Genomic DNA, 20941 nt, shown 5'->3' on the forward strand with positions numbered 1-20941 from the left:
AGGCGGGGCAATTAAAAAAACTACCCCGGGCTAAAAACCGGAAAAAAACTGGAAAATAAATTTTTAAAAAAAAAAAAAAAAAAAAAAAAAAAAAGAAAGGTCAGTAAAATATTATAATAGTTATAACATTTTCTTACAAAACATTTCTTACAAAGCCACAGAAAAACACAGCAAGCCAATTTTGGGAAAGTTTTTTTTTAAACTACATTATTCAGTGCTTGGTGTAACAATAACTGTAGAGGTGGGATGCAACTTTGATTGTTCTATCTACACCCTTTCAGTCGACTTCCTCTCAGGTTCCTTTTATTGATTCAGTCCTAAAGCATGATATATATCATGGCTGCATACAAAGAATTAATGCTCCCCAGAGATACAAAGGCTTTCTTGTGTGCAAAATTGTAGGCTGATGCAACTTACTCCACTTACAGAGCCGATGACCTGGGCATTGAATTGTCCTATAAGGCTGAAGCTGATTTTGGTAGTGTTTAGCCTTACAATTTAGAGTAAAAAAGACATTTTTTTTTTTCTAGTTTGAACGGTTTTGTTTTTCATCTATTTCGAAGCATTTTGGTAATTTATTTTTTTATGTATTGTCAAGTAATCCAATCGTAGTCATCCTTTCTGTTTTCATATCTGCTTCACAGTTCTTTACCTAGGTTAGTGATTTTCTCTAAGAAGCGTTGACGCTGCTCATGGCTTTTATGGGTGTTCCTATAATGAAATTGACAGGCCGCCTGCGATGTCTCATAGTGAGAAAGATTAGATACAGACCATTCTCCTTTTTGCTATTGAACGGGGCCTTTGATTGTTCACACGCTTTCTATAATTCAGTCTTGTTTCTCATGCTCAGCTTGCAATATTAAGGGCTCTTCACAGTTGCCAGGAAATAATGGGTGAGAGAACATTGCAATCACACGATATCGAAATGTGCATTTCCAATTTAAGGGAGCGCACACTCTTTTACGTGCTGCTTCCTTTTTAAAGTTAAAAGCTTCTTTGTGATTTTTTGCAACCAAATGATTGCTACTTTTTTCCTCATAAACATGTTCTATTAAATGTCTTTCTTCTGGAATCTGATTCAAAGTCTTTGACCTTTGTTGACTTTAAAATTCTGCGGTTAATTTTTATAGCAAATATTGTATGTGTCACCCCAAAAAATAACAAAAGAATTAAAGCGAAACCGTTGAGCCGTGGATCTAAAACTGGCATTTTAGGCAGAGCAGCTGCTGAGTCTCAGTTACAGCCGTGTCCAGTATGGAGAATCTTCCTTATGACCCGCTTTTCTGAGTGGGGGGGAAAAAAAAGAGCTATAATCCATTTTTAAAGGGAGACAGGGCAGTCCAGATTAGGGAAATGTGGACCACCCCCAGCAACTCGCTGATGGATTCCATTTTTCACAGTCAGGCAGAAGGCGTGTGGATAAGATCCGAGGCGTTCTGGCAGGAACTGTGAGGGATGATGAACATAGGGGTGGGGAGTGAGAGCAGGTTACTGGCAATCGTAACACTCTACCCTTTGGGACTGCTTGAGTAGAAGAGGGGCCTGAATCTGTGCAGCATCTCCACATCAGTACTCATTCTGTGGACCTACTTAGGAATCATTCTTGGCATCTCTCAGCAAAACGTAATCAGGGTTATGATGTTTCTGCAGTGTTGAGGAGACTGATAAACTATCTTCCTTGAGATACGTTTTCATGGTGAAGGACTGCAATGTCTCGGCTAAGTTTATCTAATGAGTTAAAGAAATGGAGAAAAAAAAAGTTATGGTGAGAAAATGCAAAGAAAGAACTTTAAGCTTCTGCTCACTGATGATGGGTTGCAGAATTTAACATCTGTTCAGAATAACTTTGAACCATCATTTTGTATTTGTTGTAGAGTTTAGAACTCAAACTGAATTGCTTTGATGTTTATTTTTTTTATGTCTTTAAAGATAAAAAATCCCAAACAGTTTAACATTTAACCTAATTGCATGATTATTAACAAACCCTGTACACACGCTTTTTTTAACACGTAAATCCTTGCTCTTTTCTTCGAGTTTTTGCTTATAATAGTCAAACCTCTCAAAGACATATCTTTTATAAAATGCCATACAGCTGTGAAGTTTGCAGTGATTTAAAGGGACGTTCTAGCTACGCTTTTCTACGTAATATCGTAGACACATCAAATCCCTTCAACTACTTAATAATTCAGACATTAGTCAAGGTTTACTGGAGTCAAACTTTTGCGAAGTTAATTTTAACAAAAGGTTTGCTAAACGTAATAGAAACGAAATGAAAGTAATAAGGAATAAATACATGTGTGACCTTACAAAGATCAATGCCAACACAAATACTGACTTTGAATGCTGAATTGAACAAACATCTGCCCTCCGGCAGCCATCAGATGCTCTTGACACTTTATTGCACACATGGTTCTTTGTTAAAATAAGTGAGCGTGTGACAGAAGGCTGTTGAGAACTTGTTATGAGCTGGACATGGGACACGGTGGACACAGCGACTACTTCCAACTAGAAGGACGTTTGAAAAATGCAATCAAATTAGCAGAAAATACTGTTCTTAATCAGCCTGTTCTAAAAATTCTCAAGGATCTGAACATTTTTTTGCCATTATGAAATCCAAGAAGTATGTCAGTTTTATTCGGTGTAGCAAACTGCTAACTTCTTTTACTGAGCGTAAACACTGGTTAGGATAGAATTTTGAAAAAAAATTCATGTTATGCACAGGTAATAGAAAGCATTCAAAAGTGAACATAAAAAGATGCCGTATTTGTAATCCGAACAAAGCAGAAAAGAAAGATGGTGGGTGTTCGAAAATAGCAGATGCGAATTGCAGACAAAGGAGGGCACATGGATATAGAAAAATAGAGGAAGAATATACTCAAATTTATTCAGGAAGAGATTCCAATGAGGGAAATGAGAATAAATATAAGATCCCCTGCTGGCTCGATACCAATTGGTGAGAAACTGTAATCTAGCAGAGCTGAGTTTCGACTGAATCGTATACCTCAACTTGATGGCCTCAGTGCACAACTCCACTATGTTTAATTAGAGGGTTAGAGAAGTAGAGAGGAGTATTGATCAGAGATTTTGTGGCTGACTTCCGATTCCTGATTGCTTTTAAACATCCGATCCGTTGATGTAGATTTGATCTGATTCTGGCTTCTCTAAAAATTCAAATAATTTACATTGAAAAGTTGAATGTTTTCTACTTTGTGGGGAAAATAAAAAAAAACAAATACTGTCTTCACATAATGTATAAGCAAACAAAAACAGGACCAGATTACATAGTTGTTCTCTGCATTATTGTAAATCTACATCTACAGTGAAATTTCCCAGGTTATTGGGCAAAAACACCCATAGTTAAAACCTAACTATGCAGTAAAACAGGATTTTAATATCATCAAAGCAAGACAAAATAAAGGCAGAGGTAATAATTTAAACTTTTTTTTCTTAAATAACAACCACAGCTAACAAAACAGGAGTCTCTCTATAGTGAGTAGACACTCAACTTAAGATCTCCAAAAGACTGCCAGCATTTAGAAATCCAGCATGCACCACCACCGACAGAAATGGACTCTTACAAAACATAAAACAAAGCAGTGTCACCATTCTTCAGTAGGAAATGCAGTTTCTGTTCTTGAGGCTTTTTGTTTTGACATGTGCTTAAAATATCTCACCCGTACTGAAAACACATAGCTGAGCCTTCTTCCCTTAGTAACAGCTCCCACAACAAAGGGTGTTGTTGTTGAAGCAAACCTCTTCAAGATTGGATATGAGATGCTTACTGACTGACAGAGAAAATAATTTTTAGTTTCTGACCGGCAATCGTGTCAACTGTTCCTTTATTCGGTGTCGGCCAGCATTCAGCTTCTCGTTGCATCTCTAGAACTGATGCATCTTTGTGGTGCAACAGACAGAATAAAGGATTGAAGTTTGTAGTGCAGATGTGCCTTTGTGTTGGCAGTAAGGACACACATTTGGCCACCACAGATATGTTTCCTGATGTTCCTTGCATTTGAGGAAGAACTGGCATAATGGAAGGATGCATAAGACTCTGAACTGCCTCTGCATTTTCCTGTTGTAACCAAAGGGAAACTTTGAGATCCTGTTTATGACATGTTTTGTCATTAATGTTGTAGGAAAATGGCTGTAAAGACAAACATTATATTTTTTTTTTATGTTGCATAGAAACGATTCCTGTATTGAAACATTTATTATTTTCTTCCCTGTCACTTGTTCAGAGTCCCGAGGTCTTAAATCTGTCAGTGAATTAGAAGAGCAGTAACTCATTTCCTTTGTATTCATTCAAAATTAAATGCAAAATCTATTTGCTCTTTTTAGTTATGCTTCTCATAAATCTCCTCCTGTAATCAAAGACTTGTGCAATAACATGTCTTCAAAGAATTATTAGTTTTTACATTCTGACATTATTTACTCCAGTAAAACACAGTTAGGGAGATATGTTATATATATAAGCTTTTGTATCTCCTATAGTGTATTTCATCTGTTTGTATTATGATTTTGTTTTCACCTACATTTTTGAAACGTATTTATTTTTGTGCTTGTTTAGGTTGAAGGAGCTCGAAGCAACATGGAAGCTGGACTTAAACAGCATCTAGAAAGGCTGGATGAGATCTTTGCCACTAAGCTTGAGTATCTCCAGGCTCTGCGCTTCCTGCAGCTAATGGTCAACAACATTATCCGCGAGCTGACGGCTCTGCCAGACATCAACAAGTCCAAGATTGACTTGGCAGCCATTGCAGACCAGACTGCTTTCGTTGAGTATTACAGGTAGGTGGGGCTTTAGCAACTCCACTGACTTGATGGAGATGATTTCATTTTATGTGCATGCAGATGGGGCAAACATGCTGCTTCGAATGGAGCAGTAGTAGAGATACAACTGAGACACAGAGCAGATGGGATTTTATTGATCTCTCCTGAGAAATTCAACCCGGAAAAGCTATTTGTCCTGATTGCTAAATAAATGGAAGCTGAAATTGAGCTCATTTTCCATCATACAGTTGAGTTCTTACACATATTCCCTGCCCAGATAATTATGCATGGCAGAGTGCCTATTTGGTCATAAATGATCTCCATATCCGAAAAAAATAAAATAAAATAAATAAATATATATATATATATATATATATATATATATATATATATATATATATATATATATATATATATATAGTTAGTTAGAGGAATAGAAAGTAATTCCTCAAATTCCAAGCAAGGCACAACCATCCACAAATACACATTGTACTAAAACCTCCCAATATCAATTTCATACACCACCCAGGATGACTCCACATGGTGTGTACTTTGTCCACCAACACCGGATTTTCCTTTGGACCACAGTTATCTGACACTGATCCCCTGGGTCTTGATTGGATTTTATGTGGCTATTGAACAGCCTGCAGCAGAGTTTTATTGAACAGAAAATGTTACAGCAATCCAGTGCTACTTGGAAAATAAAAAAATAAAATAAAATGACACTATTCTGTTTTTCCAGCATTATAGTTTTCTCTACTCTCACTTTGAATTCACTTACGTCAAGGACTTCGGCGGTTCTCCTTTCACAGGCGAAGTAAAAGTCCACCGCCTCCATTCATTTACGGTCTTCTGTGAGTGAAGTAATTATTTATTGTGTCAAGAGTACCTCTGCACTTCTTTGCGAGCAGGAGGGAATCATATTCGCCACTAATTATATAGCACAGAAAGAACGGTCTAGTGAACGGTGAGTTCATAGTGTCGTGAAAATTTGCCTGTTTGAATAATGCTGCGAACATACCCCGAATGGATCGTGCTGGTGAGTCACTGGGTGCTGAGACTTACTCATAGGAACTTGCTTGGCTTGTCCCAGATCACATATATGCACGCTCACACTTCAAGCCGAAGCTCACCGTCAGCCATTTTTGTGAAGGACATTTTCAGTGGAAAATGAAAAATTAATGTCCATGGATTGGCTGTGTTGAATTATTAAGCCCAACAAGATGGAAATTACCTGCTACAGACAGGCTCTAAGTAGGAGACAAGGGTGCTGGTAGACGAGGCATACAGACATCTCACACCTCATTCGTGAACAAATGTCGGGCCAGCACGCGCTGGTGCTTGTACGTATGCATATCGAATGCTGTTTGTGTATGAAAGGTAACAGTGAAGCTTTTTTCTTGATGCAGCACTCTTCCGTTTTGCAGATGGCTGACTTATCTCCTGCTGCTGATCCTTGACCTGGTCATCTGCTTGGTCATGTGCTTGGGAGTAGCAAAACAGTCTCAATGTCTGCTGATCACGTAGGTACCATGAATGCGAACTTAAAGGAGTCTGCCTCTTATCTCAGTGTAAGACTCCGTTTTCTGTGTGTTTGTTGTTCTGATTGAGAGATCACAGTAAGGATGGGCTCCAGCCAGCCTCACTGGTACCATAAAAAATGACCCCCTCCCTCCATTAACAGAACACAAGATAGCATTAGATCTTCAAAAAGCTCTTATTCATCTCCTGAGTGGCATCTCCTTCATCTGCAAATACAATTACAGCAGACTTAATCTACCAAACCCTTAGTCAAAGCAGCTGATTGAAAATAGCTTCAAATATAAAAAAAAAAAAACTAAAGGAAATCGACAGAGACGGCGCAGTAATGCTCGATTCTTTAAATTAGTGGCCGTGATTCAAACCAGCAATGATGTCTGACAGGCAAATCCACATTTCAGGCTCCCTATCCCATTTGCCCAATTTAGTGCAACCTACGTGTCAGTGTTACCAGATGATGCTCAGGATCGCTACTCACATCCCTCTCTAATGGGGCCCCACTAATGCCTATTGATCGGCTGAGAAGGATAAGACTGCTCCCTTAACTAATTATTAAGTGCTCTCAGGCTGCTTTATTGGTGCTTTCAAGAGGGTCCGAAGAGTGAGTCAGTGCAGCGGAGCCCTCCTCTGCCTTTTTATATCCATCACAGGGCCATTTTTTCCTCCTTTTACACCGCTTATCTAGCCCACACTCGGAGCTGCATGCCAGCAGTCACTTTAAAAATCTTGATAATACTTGGAAGATTTTGTGCAATAGTATCTTTTTGCAACTCCTCAACTTTAAAACCCTGTCAGTTGTCAGTCCTTTAAGGCTAAATAAAACTAGACCGCCATCCGTCTCTCCAATCCTTAATGGCGGGTTGGAAGCCGGCAGATTCCGACTGGAGCCTGTGAAACTATTACTGGAGTTTAGTTAAGTAGAAAGTTGCCACAGTTTCTTGTTGACTTTAATCTATAATGCACCACAGCATTGTGGGTTACGCTTATAAGCAGATAAGAGTAAATCTTCAGTCAGTGGACAAGAGGAAAAAAGCACATTTATGTTCTGGAATTGGGGTATATTCTTATGGAGAGAAAGTATTTTGTGGATTTTTGTGAAAATCCTTTTATAATGTCTGTATCTCCCTTTAACTCTGTCAGTCTCCATAATGCTCTTATTTTCTCTAGGATCATTGGTTTTGTGATACTATCCTTGGTTCTAAGCTGGGCTGCGCTAGGAAGTGGCACCGCAACAGCTGTGGTGAGTAAAATAGGCGCATCTGTTATGAAACAGCCTAAAAAAAAAAAAAAAAAAAAAAAAATCCCATTATGTTGATTATAGAGGCTTTTTATTTACTTTCTTATATTTGTCTCATGCAGCTCCTCCTAAGAGGGTATTTGCCAATAAACTTCTGGACCAACTAACAAACATGTTGGTTTCTTTATAGGAGTCTGTGTAGTTTATATTAAGCTCTTTACTAAGGTCAGCCACGCAGTAAAGCTGATTACGCCTCCCAAGTCTTTTAGATCCAAGAGTCTTTAACCACGGTGCAAACAAAGGAGCTTTCTAGCTTTAATTGCGGCTTCTGCTTTCTTTAAAATCTCTTTCTTTAAGATCTCGTTCTTAAAGACAGAGATATTAAAGAAAGCTTGTTTTTCTCCCGCTTCTTTTAAGGTTCCTTATTTTTGAGAGCTTGCTCTGTCTTAGGAGCTCTTCACCATGTGTTCAGCACATCTAGGTTTTATGTGGTTAATGGTGCTCGCATTAGGAACGCTGTTGGGGGTTTAGAAGATAACCCCATGCTTCCAGCCTTCCCCCATAACCTCATGTCCACGACAGACAAAACCTCACATCTGTGTGTTGTCCCTAAGGATTTGACGTCTTGTCAGAGTTTCAAGGGAGACAAAAGGAAGAGAGCGTGCAAAAGTTTCAAACCAAAGTTGAAGGCAGACCTGTGAAGACACTACTGCTGCAGTAATCAATTCAGCTACAGATAAAGGCATGCATACATTTCTATAGATCTTGCTGGGACATTAGTTCTGTATTCCTAGAAATGTCTATCAGGTGTTGGAAGGCTGACTTTGTCATTGTCTTTATGCGTATTTGAAAGTCCGGGTCTGGGTCCATCAGGATTTCAGGCCCGATCATTCATTTCTAGCTATAATAACTGAGGCTGTGTGCCGACTCTTCATCATCCCAAAAATAATAACTTCCTGTTTGATGAAGGATTGTTTTTAGAGCTACAAAATAAAAAAGGCTTACCTTCCCTAAAGTTGTCTGTTATTTGACAGAATTTGAAGATGATATTTTTTAAAGACTCTTGTGTTTTATAGTGAGACGTTTTTGAAGCCTGGCCAGTGTCGGGAGTACATATTGATTTCATTTCACGGTGCAAGATCAACATATGTTGTCGGAGTGTGTTGTGTGAAAAGTCTACAACATATCATCTTTGATCCAAAAGTACTTTTTGAATATTCTAAGGGGTGCAGTAGATGTGTTCAACCTAAAACATGACTTCCTTTTTGCAGGCAAAATTGCTTTGGCCACGTTTGATGTGACTGACCTTCTATCAGGAAGCTACAAAAACATGTCATTTTGAGGTCCGACCCCTTAATGATCAAGTTTAAAGCTGATCAAGTTCAAAGTTCTTAGACGGAGCTCATGTGTAAAATATCAAGATAGGGGATTTAAATCAAATCCACTGTCTTGATAACTTCGAATCCTGTTTTGATTGGAAGTTTTTCTCTTTTTTTGCCCTGCAGAAATATGGATGTATATGCAAATTGTAAAACTGCTTAGTGGAACTGCAGCTTAGGGGGCTCTGTGGAGCATTTTTCCCTTTTTTTTTTTTTTTTTTTTTTTTTTAACCTTTAAAACTCATAGATTTTCACCACCCTTAATGCCTGTGTAATGTTTGTTGCGTCTTCGCCGCTCTTCCGATTTCCAAGAAGGCAATTAATTTAGCAAAAATCTAAAACAAACAAACAAAAACCATGGGAGAATAAACACTTCTCAATAGCACTGCTGAGGGCTTACTATTTCCCATGGGTAGAAGCTGGAAGCATCTACTTTGACTTTTGTCGATTCTCATCCGCTGAGCCATTAGCAATGCACTGCAGATATTTTTTAAAAATGTCTCTGCAATGAAACCTCCGAGATGTCAAGCTCAGATTATCTAGAATACTTGGGTAGAGTTTGTTTGTGTTAAGTTCCTTCATCCATCTCGTTGTGGAATAACAGGTGAACTGGGGTAAATTTACCAAACAATTATCCTCATCAGTCAGCCAACCTTCTAGCATTCTTCCATATACAATATTCAGATGGATCAGAAGAGTCCTAATGTTGTTTTTTTTTTTTTTTGTAGCAAGATCAACTCATATGTAAAAAATCATGTTCCTAAATGTGGGACAGTATGCAAAACAAGCAAATAAACTTGTTGCACCTGCACATCATTAGTTAAAAAAAAACATGTTTTTTTTTTTGTTTTTTTTTCCCAGATGAGGCATGATGATGGTGGTGTCCTAGAAAATCCTCAGATTTATACATATTTGATGAGAAGGAGCATAAACAAAATGTCCCTACAAGTATAATGAGACAAAGATGGAGAGCAACATCCAGGCAGTCCTGGGTTGAAAACACAGCGTCATGTGATCGGGACAAGCGTGTGCTTCACGCAGGAGTTTGCATGTTTGATCATCTTTCTCGGATTCAGCACTTTGAAACGAATGTCTGTGAAATGTGCATGTATTTACAACAGTGTCTTTTAGTGTCTCATTATGCCAAGTTACAGTCAGGTTACACAGTGGTGATCAGCGTTTAAGGTCTCTGGTTCGGCAAAGCATAGGTTGGTGGTATTCTGACACTGATTTCACTTTCAAAGACTAACGCTATTTGTGTCAGAGTAATACTAATGAGCCAGTTGCTTCAGACTGTAATGAGCCTGCTGAGTCTCATATGGGTCTTCTGTAGTTTTGTACCGTAAACACGATGAGATTCTCACAATACAATAACCTTCACTAAAATTACCACAGTATTGCTGTAAAACCAGAACATATAGCATTATCTAATTAGTTTAATCTAAAACAGAGAAGTAGCAAATTAATCATGCTGCTTAAAAATAACATGAATTATTACAGTTAGAACCTTTGGTGACACTTTATTTGAAGGGGTGTGCATAAGACTGACATGACACCATCATAAACATGACATAACACCTGTCATGAACATAAAGGAGTCTTTATGAATGTTTATGACTGCTGTCATGACGTGTCATTCGGTAAATAATGGAAAGTTGCTCTAAAAAGTTGCATTAAAAGTCCATTAAAAGTGCCAATGTTGCATTAAATTGTCATTATTTACAAAATCATGGAAAGTTGGCATTTTTAATGGACTTTTAATGCAACTTTTAGAGCAACTTTGCATTAAAAGTGTCATTATTTACCAAATGACACTTCATGACAACTGTCATAAACCTTCATAAAGACTTCTTCTTGTTCATGACAGATGTTATGTCATGTTTATGACAGTGTCATGTCAGCACACCCCTTCAAATAAAGTGTTACTGAACTTTTAGTCTATAACATTTATGTAAAGTTGCCTTGATGTTGATACAAAGTAAGCGGAATGTTTCAACTTATCACCCACAAAATTTAATGTTCATTTTCAAGTAAATTTAACTATTACATAATAAACACAGTTGGCATTCAGCTTTATGGAAATTATGAGGCTATTACAAGTTAATTCATTATGCCAACTGCATGACTGGCTAATTCATAAACATGTGCCTCCTACCTTGACCATTATAAAGTACTGTAGTTAAGAAAATTTTGTCTTGGTAAATGTAATGAGTGGTGCCCTGTGTTTTGTATAAATAGAAACATATGCAAACTGCTCAGGTTGTTTCTTCATGTGAGGGGAAGGGTGAGGAACCTTTTTACACTGTGTAGTAATGAGTAATGTTTTTTTTTTTTTTTGCAGTTTTAAGATTGTAACTTCTAAAATTCTCAGTATAGTTTATTAAAGGTTGCCGACCCTTAAACTGAGTCTAAGTTTAAGTATAAGCTTAACAATGCTGTAAACTCACGATCTATCAAGGAGCAAAAGTTTGCAATACTGTATTTAAGCTATGCATGCAATGTAAAATTATTTAGATAAAACATTTCAAAAGTCAATATGATAGTTTTATTTATTTTTTAAACCTATATCAGGTAGGTGTTAATAAGAAGATTTACAGGCATATTATGAGGTAGTATAGGAATCACGATAGAGTATACGATGTGTGAAATTTGTTTAGTTCTAAGGAGATTGAAAGAGACAGAAAATAAGCATTTTAAATGTAATGAAAACAAACCTTGGAATAGTCAGTGATGTAATATTTAATATGTGCAATAATGGAACAGACAGAGGGCACTGCCACTACAAACCTCAGGCGAGGTTTCCAGATAAGTTACTACAGAGATAGAGTAAGGTAAGAGGAGAACTTGCTTTGTAATACTCCAAATCCCGACGTGAACCTGAAGTTACCTCCCTGAGCCACTAATCCTGCTTCGTAGTACAGTTACAAAGCCGTTTGTGCCGTTCCCATATCTGGGAACGGCATGAACAGTGTATGGAAGAGGGATGAAAAATGTAGATGTAAAATAACAGTCCTCTCAACAGTTTCCTAACAAACGTAGACGTTTTTGCAAGTTGAAATCAACGAGTGTAGCGAGTAGCTAAAATGATGCTAGTACATGGATAACAAGCTGAGCATTTTCCACCACAATCTTGCTATAAAGTGATTAAAAGACTGATTCACACACCCACGGGCAAGGTGAACAGAAAGTACACACCCAGTAACTTCTGGGGGATTTTGGAGTATACTTATTTCTGTTGCTTTTTTTGTTTGTTTGTTTGTTTGTTTGTTTGTTTCTTCCTTTCTCTTTTTGTGTTTTTTTGCATTTCAGGTTAACATTTAAGAATTTACTGAAGTTGTAATACTGAAGAACTACTGATGACTGAATTCTTCCTATAGATCCTAGAAATATTTAAGAGTATACTTTCTTTTACTGTACATAGTATTGCCACTGTTTAATTTGATGGGCTTGTTTTTGATTAATCATTAGTAGATAGAAAAAAATAAAGTAAATAAAAAGTGTACTTTAAAATGCTTAAAACAGTCAGATACTATTTACATTTATCTTACAGGACAAAATAAAATTATTTTGTTCCATTATTTCGATCCATTAAGTTTGACCTCACATCATTCTTTTACTTATTTTGTTGGTTTACGCTTTGTTTTTGCCTCTTTTTCTCTTTAGCTCTCACTCTCTTTCTATATATGTGTCTGTGTGTTGCATCACTTGTTGGTAGAATCAAAGCAAGTCTGCTCCCTGTCATGTCCTTTTGAGCCTACTTCACAGTGACAAGTTGGAAAAAGACACCTCTTGATGGTGACTGACATTTACAACAGTGGACATATTTGAAATAGATGGGCGTTTGATCTGGAACGATAACAGGTTCCTGGTTGCCTTTGAGCTTTATTGGTGTCAATTGAGGTCCAGCTTTAAAATATGTGTATGATGGAGGGGGTTCTAGATATCATATAGGAAACCATCATGTCTCATGAGGATAAACAGAAAAATGCCGTCGGTCTGTGTGTGTGTGTGTGTGTGTGTGTGTGTGTGTGTGTGTGTGTGTGTGTGTGTGTGTGTGTGCACATTAGCGATTCTACGCTGATGGATCAGAGACGGTTGGAAAACTTAAGTACTTTTCTTTCATGATTAGCAAAGCGTGGCACTTTTCTGTAGGGTCAGCAATTCCCAAAGCCTATTCCGGCACACTGACGGTTTTTTTTTTTTTTTAATCATTTCTAGAAATGTATGCATCTCTATATCTGGAGAGATCTGGGTTAAAATAGTTTACTGCAAAATGATGCACTATGACAAATCACTTTAAAGGGGATACAATCCTGAAAACCAAGATGTTTCTCTGGCAGAGACATCATCTGTAACCCCCCCCATCCGAGTGAAGTTTTATTCTGTTGCTTCACATAAATTTGGGTTTGCATGTTATGCAATTTGTAATGCATTTACTTCAGTCTTGCATGGCGGTAATGTGCTATTGTTTTCTCCTAGGGCACAAGCGACTTCTGTGTGTCTCCAAATAAATTCATTGTTAACCAAACTAAGGATTTCCTCACTGCGGGTAATTTATCTCGCACAGACACCAGCTCTTGTCTCTGAACATTAAGGCATGATACTAACCTTCCTGTTTCTCTCACCTTGCAGACGTTGCACACTATTATTTGTTCTGCAGTCCGAATCTGCAAAACCCCTTCCAGCAGGTATTGACCAAATGTCCTGGCTGTCTTCTTATCTGTGTAGTCATTGGCAATAAATCACACACTAGTAAATAGATTACAGTTTAAAAGGTGTGAATTTTCTTGTTAGATGTAGCTAATTTATTGCAAACCCCTACTTGTGGGGAAAAAAAAAAAAAACAAAACAAAAAAAGAAATGCAGGTCACAGAAGATTGATTATTGGCGCATTACTTATTTTAGGTTTCCAGTTTCAATAGAATTTGTGTGTGTATTTCCTGTGTATGACCCATACTTCTGGTGCTTTTACCTGTGTGGGGTTACAGTGAAGTCCGACAGTAATCAAGGATGGAGTGCTTACATTGTGCAATACATGGATTTTCAGTTAGCTGACATTTTTGTCTTAAACACCTTTTATTTAATTTGTCTTCTGTAGTATTTTAATTTCTCAAAAGACTAAATTTTAGGTATATTAGTACAAGTTACAATCGTAAAAACAAATAGCCCTCAATCCTTACGATATATCTCTGTTTAAGCAATTCTGTATATAACCAATTTTGTTCCACAAACAAAATCAAATGAAAACATTTTCAACGTATTTTTATAATATTAAATACATTTTTGAAATAGCATTTCCATGGTGATCTAATGTGTTAATGCAGTGGTTTTTGAGTGTTTGAAGTGTGTTTGCTTATCACTTTCTCTTAAATGGCTGTTTAATGGAACATTTGTATTCCTTTCATGTCCCTAGAAAGAAGGTAACTGTCTGTGTTTGAAATGCTGATCCACTAACATCCTCCTTCCAAATAATAACAGCAGAAATGCCACAGCTGCTGAGCATTCAGATTAAAGCGGGTTCAATATTGCAGGTTTGAAACTGAGCTGCTATTCAGAAGCTGATAATTTTCAAGGCAAACCAGACTGAGTCACAAAGCCTCGTCAAATAAACACTAACCCATTTTTTTTTACGCGTCCGTGCCTAACATGAGGGAGGATTATAATAACTATTTCAGAAAATTTTCAGTGACAGATGGTGTGGTCTCAAGTGGCTCTGCATTCATGAGACATATAAGATACGTCTCTCTGAGAGGATAAACCCGTGACCTATAATTATTTAAAAATCCTGGATGTTTAGTTGTCATCATGGCGCCCATTTCTGCAGCAAAGTGATGCCTGCTTTGTCTGAAGAGATAATCCCTAATCTGATGTCCCAGTTGATATAAATATTGCTCTTTTGTTTCTGCTTAAGATTATTAGTGCGAAAAAGCGGAGATGAAAGATAATTGATGTGGTAGGATATTGTAGGCCTATCTATTTAAGGTCTTCTTTAAGCCAAATTTGTTTACAGTCTAAATCTGCATAAACACTGCTCTACTTAATAAGATCCTCTTTGTTTGTTTTTTATATTTACCTATATGATATAAGGACTGATTGTGTTCTTTTTTTTTTTTTTTAACAGTCACTTACGATCTGCCAGCGCTCTCTGACCACAATGCAAATCCAGATCCAGGGCCTGCTGCAGTTCTCCATACCCATTTTTCCCACAGCTCAGGTATAAGTGGTGGCCCCAACAGCCCACCATTACCCCAGGCTGTGGAAGGTTGCATATCATTGTCTCCCCTTGTGCACCTTTTTTATTTCTTATTTTTTTCTTTGACAGAGAGACCTATTAGGGATCCAGAGGCTGCTAAACTCCACAGAGTTCAATGTTCACCAGTTAACAGCCTTGCTTGACTGCCGCGGGATACATAAGGTAAGGTCAGAGTCTGACTAGGACACTTTTTAATAGAAATTCTTTGAAACAGAGCTCAAAGCTACTTAGAGGCCTAGCTTGGCTGATTTTTGACCTTATCTCTGTGTACTTCTGTGTACTGACACCACTTTACCAGTTTGCACGCTGTGTGTCGGGGAGAGGCAGGCTCTGCTCGCCAATTTCGGTCTTCTGATAATAAAAGACCCACAAGTTTCGACTTATCTCACCTGTTTTCATTTAAGATAAGAATGGCTTTGCATATATCAAAATTGGACGGAGGACCGCATTCAAATGTCAGCTGGATTTTAGAATGCTGAACCGAAAGGCCGGCTTTCACACCAGTTAAGTTACATATAACGTAGATTTGTTACTCACTAACAAATGCACGCCGATAAAGCACACCTGGGGAAAGTAAATTATTATAAAGAAGCTAAATCTACGTTGAACTAAGTCGATTTAACAAAATGTACAAGAATCTGGCTGATTTTTAAAAGCGGCTTTGACCGGCCAGTAACTTAACAGATTTTGACAACGATTTGAGTGCATTTATCTGCAAGGTGTTCACCTATCATCCTCAGAACTTGAAGTTGCACCAATCCATTTATGATTCTACTTGAATTTCTCCATTTGATTCCTTCTTTTTTTTTTTTTTTTTGCATATTCAGCACTCACAAAATGAGAAAACGTATTCCGGTTGTGTCCCCTGTGCATGGTTGCATGAACTGGCAGTCCATTCATTCGGCGCAGCATGCATTCTGTAATCATACCACTTTAGCTTACCCAAACAGTATCTCTCCTTCCGACTGCCAAGTGATGGGATTTTTTTATTTTTATTTTTTTTATTTCTTCACACCAGTGTTGACTGGAATGATAGTGATGATATAACTGTACTGCAGGTGCATGCATGGTGTGTGACTAACAGATAGAACTGTGCTCATTATCGGTCTGTTTGCCTGGTGATCGTTTCGGCTGATGCAGCGGTTCTGCAGAGACATTGTTTTGACTGGAGAATCATCTTAATGGACTGTACTGAGGACACAGTAAGGTTTTCATCACAGCTTGGCTCAAAATAATCTCCAAAAATCTGTGGGAGCTCTGTCTTTCCCTTCCTTCCCTGGTGGCTTTCTAAAACCAGGGTCGTGTGTTTTATTTTTGGCAAGGTTTCCTGAAATGATTTGGTATTTACATGTGAAATGGCTGTGCTCAGAATATATGATTAATTGTTTTGTAATGTCACCACAGGAATGTGCATGCTTTCAGTCTGGTTGATTTTATCTTAATTAAATGTACATTTACAGCAAAATAGCATAGCATAACGGAGAAAACAGTTTATATCCTAAAATGTTGCTCCACTAGTGACAAATGATATCTAAAAAAAAGTTTGAGAATTCTGCAGCCCTGACAGCACATGCCGGACATTAAAGCAAGACTTTATTTTTCTCAGGCAGATTTAACAAGCACATCTAAGCAGCAACACATCCTTAACATGCATATCATCAGAATTTGTCTTGAGATTTGTATCTCGACAACTATCTCTGCAGTGGAAGACTGGAACTGCTTATTGTCCATCAACAAAACAACTCACGGCCTTCTGCGTTCAAAAGCCTTGTTTCGACATTGCTCAGGGACTTCACTAGTTGCAAATGTGTTTAAGCTGTTTTATAATTTAAAAAAAAAGTAAGAATGCAACAGGATTCATATCAAATCAAGCATGCAAAGCCAGCCTTCCTTGCTCAGACTGGTATCTGTGAGGGTAAAATGTGCACTCAAGGTTTGCTTGCCTGACAAAAAGCTACACAATTTATTAATACAAGTAAAAATGGCTTTTAGAACATTAAATGATACGATGTTATGTTTTTTCTCTTCTGAAAACTAAAAATTGACTCTTTCAGGACTACCTGGATGCCCTCATGGGTGTGTGCTATGACGGCGTGGAGGGGCTCCTCTATTTCTCTTTGTGTTCTCTTCTGGCTGCCTGCGCACTCTCTGCCATGCTGTGTGTAATTTTCCGACTGTGGACATTAATGGGCAGCAGGTCAGAACTGAGTGAACTGCCCCCCCCCCCCCCCCCCACCCAAACCCCCCCCCCCCCCCCACCACCTCATTGCGTACTGCCCAGCGTGTACGTTTGCAAAATGTTCACCCTCCGTTTTGTCTCTGTACTTCTGTCTCGTTGTGTGGTTCTTTAACTCTCATCCAGGGAGAAGGAGTACAACGACATCGATGAGGAAGACCCGTTCAACCCACAGGCGCGCCGGCTGTCGTTTAACCCCAGAAGGTCCAACACGCATAGTTTCTGCAGCTACATCAGCAGCCTTGGCAGCCAGGCCAGCCTTCATCCACCTCCTCAGTCTCAGTCTAATTCCACCATACAGCCTCCTGAATATATGTAAGGCTCAGCAGCGGATGACTGCGTTTTTGAATCTACATATTTAGCCTCTTAGATTTTTTTATATTTTTTTTTCCCCCTCTTTGCTTAACAGGAATCAGTCCATGCTGTTCGGAGGAACCCCTCGGTATGAAAACGTTCCGCTCATAGGGGGAGGATCTCCGCCTCCTTCGGTTCGTTGGCCTTATGAGGCTCTAGTGACCGTAGTCTGATAATGATATGCAACAGCATGCAGAACATTATAATGCTAGTACAACACACACAACCTCACAGGGTCGGAATATACTCAAGGAACTTCTGTTCCAATTCAAGTGACTGAAGAGAGACATCTGATGGCCACATGTAGAAGTGCATCTCATCTGTGCATATTCCTTCTTGTTTGCTATTAGCATGTTTTTATTTTTTATTACAAGATAATGAATTGTTCTCTAGTTAATACAAAACATTTGCTCATGTGCGAGCTGGTTAAGCACCATATGTTTTGCTTCAGTTTAGTAAAGCCCACTTAATTGTAGCGTAGTGTGTGTTTTGTCTCCAGAGCTCAGTGATAAATAATAGATAAAAGATGGAAGACAGATAAATCCACAGTCCACATCTCGGCTCTGTGATGTTTTCTTCCTGCGAAGATTTCTTGCTTCTGTGGCTTGAGCAGCTTTCACAGCATACCAAAGACTAAAAACACCTTTTGTGTGGGTGAAGGCAAGCGAGAATCTGAATCATTGTCTGAAATGTTGCTATGCGAGGCACATTTTTTTATCAGTTACAGATATCTTTGCTTTCTGTCTGCTCATAACAGAGAAGTTGGAAGCTTTAATAAAACACATGCTAAATAAAAAAAACAATAAAAAAAAACTTGAGTTTGCCTACATTTGTAGTTATGGTTTGGATTTTTTTTTCTCTTTGGTTTTACTGTGTCAGCTTTTCTGCATTTTGCTTTTTTGTTTTTCATGCAAGCAGTCTGTCAGTGACATGTCTAACAGCTCTGTGAAAAACTTTTCTTTTTTAATCCCCAACTCAGACTTTGATAACTGTAAGTTTCTATTGATGTTCATTCTCTTCACTTTCATTCATCTTCATTCCATATTTTTAACACACACCTTAGACTCCTTAGATATTGTAACTTTGACCCAACGACACTCAGTTACCCCAACTCTGACCTCCTAGCACTGTCTGACTGTTGCATGTGAGTGTAACTCTACCTTTTGCTTATGCTCTATTTTACCTGCTTTTTACATTTTGTTTGTTTACCTACCTCCAAACTATGCGAGTTTAAGACTGAAAAACAGGGAAGAACTGAAAATTATTTCCCAAATTGAATCTACATTACATTATTTATACATATGTGATAACCAAGCTGCATCAACAGCACTTTAAAGCTAACTTCATATGTCTCTTACTTGCAGTATTCGCCCAGTATGAGGACCACATACCTGTCCATGAATGATGCCCAAATCAGACACTTGAGGACTGACTTCCAGGTGTAAGCTGCTGCCTGCTGACCCCTTCTCCGTGCATCAGTCAGAGCAACTGAGTTCCTGCTGAGAAAGCTGTCTTCATGACATAATCCTATTTACGGGAACAACAGACTCTTGTCCGATCTCAAGCATGAAAGCAGGCCGTATGAGACAGTTACTTCAGTAAGACGTCAGTGCAGTGTTTGAAGACGCCTGAATGCAGTTTTGAAAAGAGATGGCCTCAAAGACATCTGTTTCTTTTATGGAAATCCTTAAACTCAAATTGAGACATTTCGGTCAGTCATATTCAGAATTTTTAACTGAAATAATCCAATCTTTTTTTTTTTTTTTTAAGTATCATGTGAAAACTTTTGACAATGTGACCTTGCACATTTTCTAAATATTACTTGCATATGTAATGAAAACTTTATCATAGCTTGTAATTTTGCTCAGAAGAGCCAAGGATGCCTTTTTACAATAAGTCTTAACTGACATACCACAGGTGTTTTATGCAACATATGAGGATGTAGACGCATGTGTGAAATAAAATTGACATTTAAGTCTTTAATTATTTTTATCTTTTTCAATTATGTCACAAGTGAGAAAAAAAAATGTGTGCATCAGTACAAATAAATGGTTTCTCATAATATCGTGGCTTATATAAATGCAATTTACTAAAAGGAAACAATCTTTTAAAGATATTTCTGTAAATGTTATTTGTTTTAATGCTGACTAATGTTTCAAGCTACAGAAAAAGAAAATACAGCAGATTTTAAGTCAGTGCCTATAGTTGTAATAATATTGGTTTTAAAAGAATTCAGTGTGACATGATCCATTTAATATATGCTGAAGACAAAACTATTCATTCACCTGGAAGATTTACATTATTTTCATCAGCCAAAATGTTTTGCTTCTAAAAGGGAATAAGATGAGTGATTACAAATCATTGTGAAAAATAGTATCTGCTTTCCATACAAAATTATCTATTTGCATTTATAGCTTAAGGGAAAAGGATACATCAAATTATTTATACACTTCTCAATAATAAATTTTTTTTTAAAAATCTTTAAAAACAACATTCTCGCCCTTCTTATAAAAGAAGAACCGTCTTCAGCAGCAACAGCGTAATGTAGTCATGTAGTCATCATTAGCATCATTAGCTTACGCTTCTTTATACCACCATATCATTAAGGTTTCTACTCACCTCTTTCAGGATCCATCAAGGTCCAAAGTCTACAAAGCAAGCCCATATATAAGCCTCATGAATATTTTTAAAAGTTAACAAGATGTGTTTGTACTGATCTGCTATGTTCTGTTTTCTCCAAACGTTGCTTTGTTCGCTGTGATCAACCATTGGTCCTAAGACAAAGTTTCAGGAGCCTACTGAAACTCAAACCCCTGCTTGCATGGAGGTGCTTACACCTTCTGATTATCAATTAATCAATAGTCAATACACTATTTGCTGCATCAAAAGCAAATAGTGCTACTTTTCTATTTCGATAGTGTAGACTTAGAAATAGTGAAGCTCTTTTCAGCAGCTCTAGTAATGACAATGATTTTTTCCTGTAATCATGTTTTTTTGAACAAAAGATAGCCAGAAACAACAGAAAGATGTGGTAAAATCAGAAGTTCTAGATTTTGTACCACGGTTGAACACAGATTTGCAGCTCTGACACATCTGCCAGGTCTAAAAAAAGAACAAAAAAAAAACACTTTGAAGCACTTTCTAATTATGCCTTGATTGTTTTGAACATAACA

The 20941-nt window shown here is 37.7% G+C and overlaps 1 protein-coding gene across 2 annotated transcripts in view; it reads left to right on the forward strand.

Annotated features, from left to right (window-relative positions):
• The window catches only part of LOC106946630 (protein tweety homolog 2-like), a 33908-nt gene extending 14154 nt beyond the window's left edge, over positions 1-19754 (forward strand). Inside the window, exons 4-15 of one of the 2 annotated variants that reach the window (XM_015031092.1) lie at positions 4568-4788; positions 6198-6293; positions 7477-7549; positions 13405-13474; positions 13558-13613; positions 15047-15139; positions 15248-15340; positions 17233-17375; positions 17541-17729; positions 17824-17902; positions 18748-18759; positions 19133-19754. In XM_015031092.1, coding sequence (XP_014886578.1) covers positions 4568-4788; positions 6198-6293; positions 7477-7549; positions 13405-13474; positions 13558-13613; positions 15047-15139; positions 15248-15340; positions 17233-17375; positions 17541-17729; positions 17824-17902; positions 18748-18759; positions 19133-19213 — 1206 coding nt within the window. In that variant the 3' untranslated portion in view covers positions 19214-19754. The remainder of the gene's footprint in view (positions 1-4567; positions 4789-6197; positions 6294-7476; positions 7550-13404; positions 13475-13557; positions 13614-15046; positions 15140-15247; positions 15341-17232; positions 17376-17540; positions 17730-17823; positions 17903-18747; positions 18760-19132) is intronic. The other variant, XM_015031093.1, reaches the window with a different exon arrangement.
• The last annotated feature ends 1187 nt before the right edge of the window (positions 19755-20941 follow it).

This window comes from Poecilia latipinna, unplaced genomic scaffold (assembly GCF_001443285.1).
Source record: "Poecilia latipinna isolate Pla-1442-1.1 unplaced genomic scaffold, P_latipinna-1.0 Scaffold198, whole genome shotgun sequence".
Classification (NCBI taxonomy): Eukaryota; Metazoa; Chordata; class Actinopteri; order Cyprinodontiformes; family Poeciliidae; genus Poecilia; species Poecilia latipinna.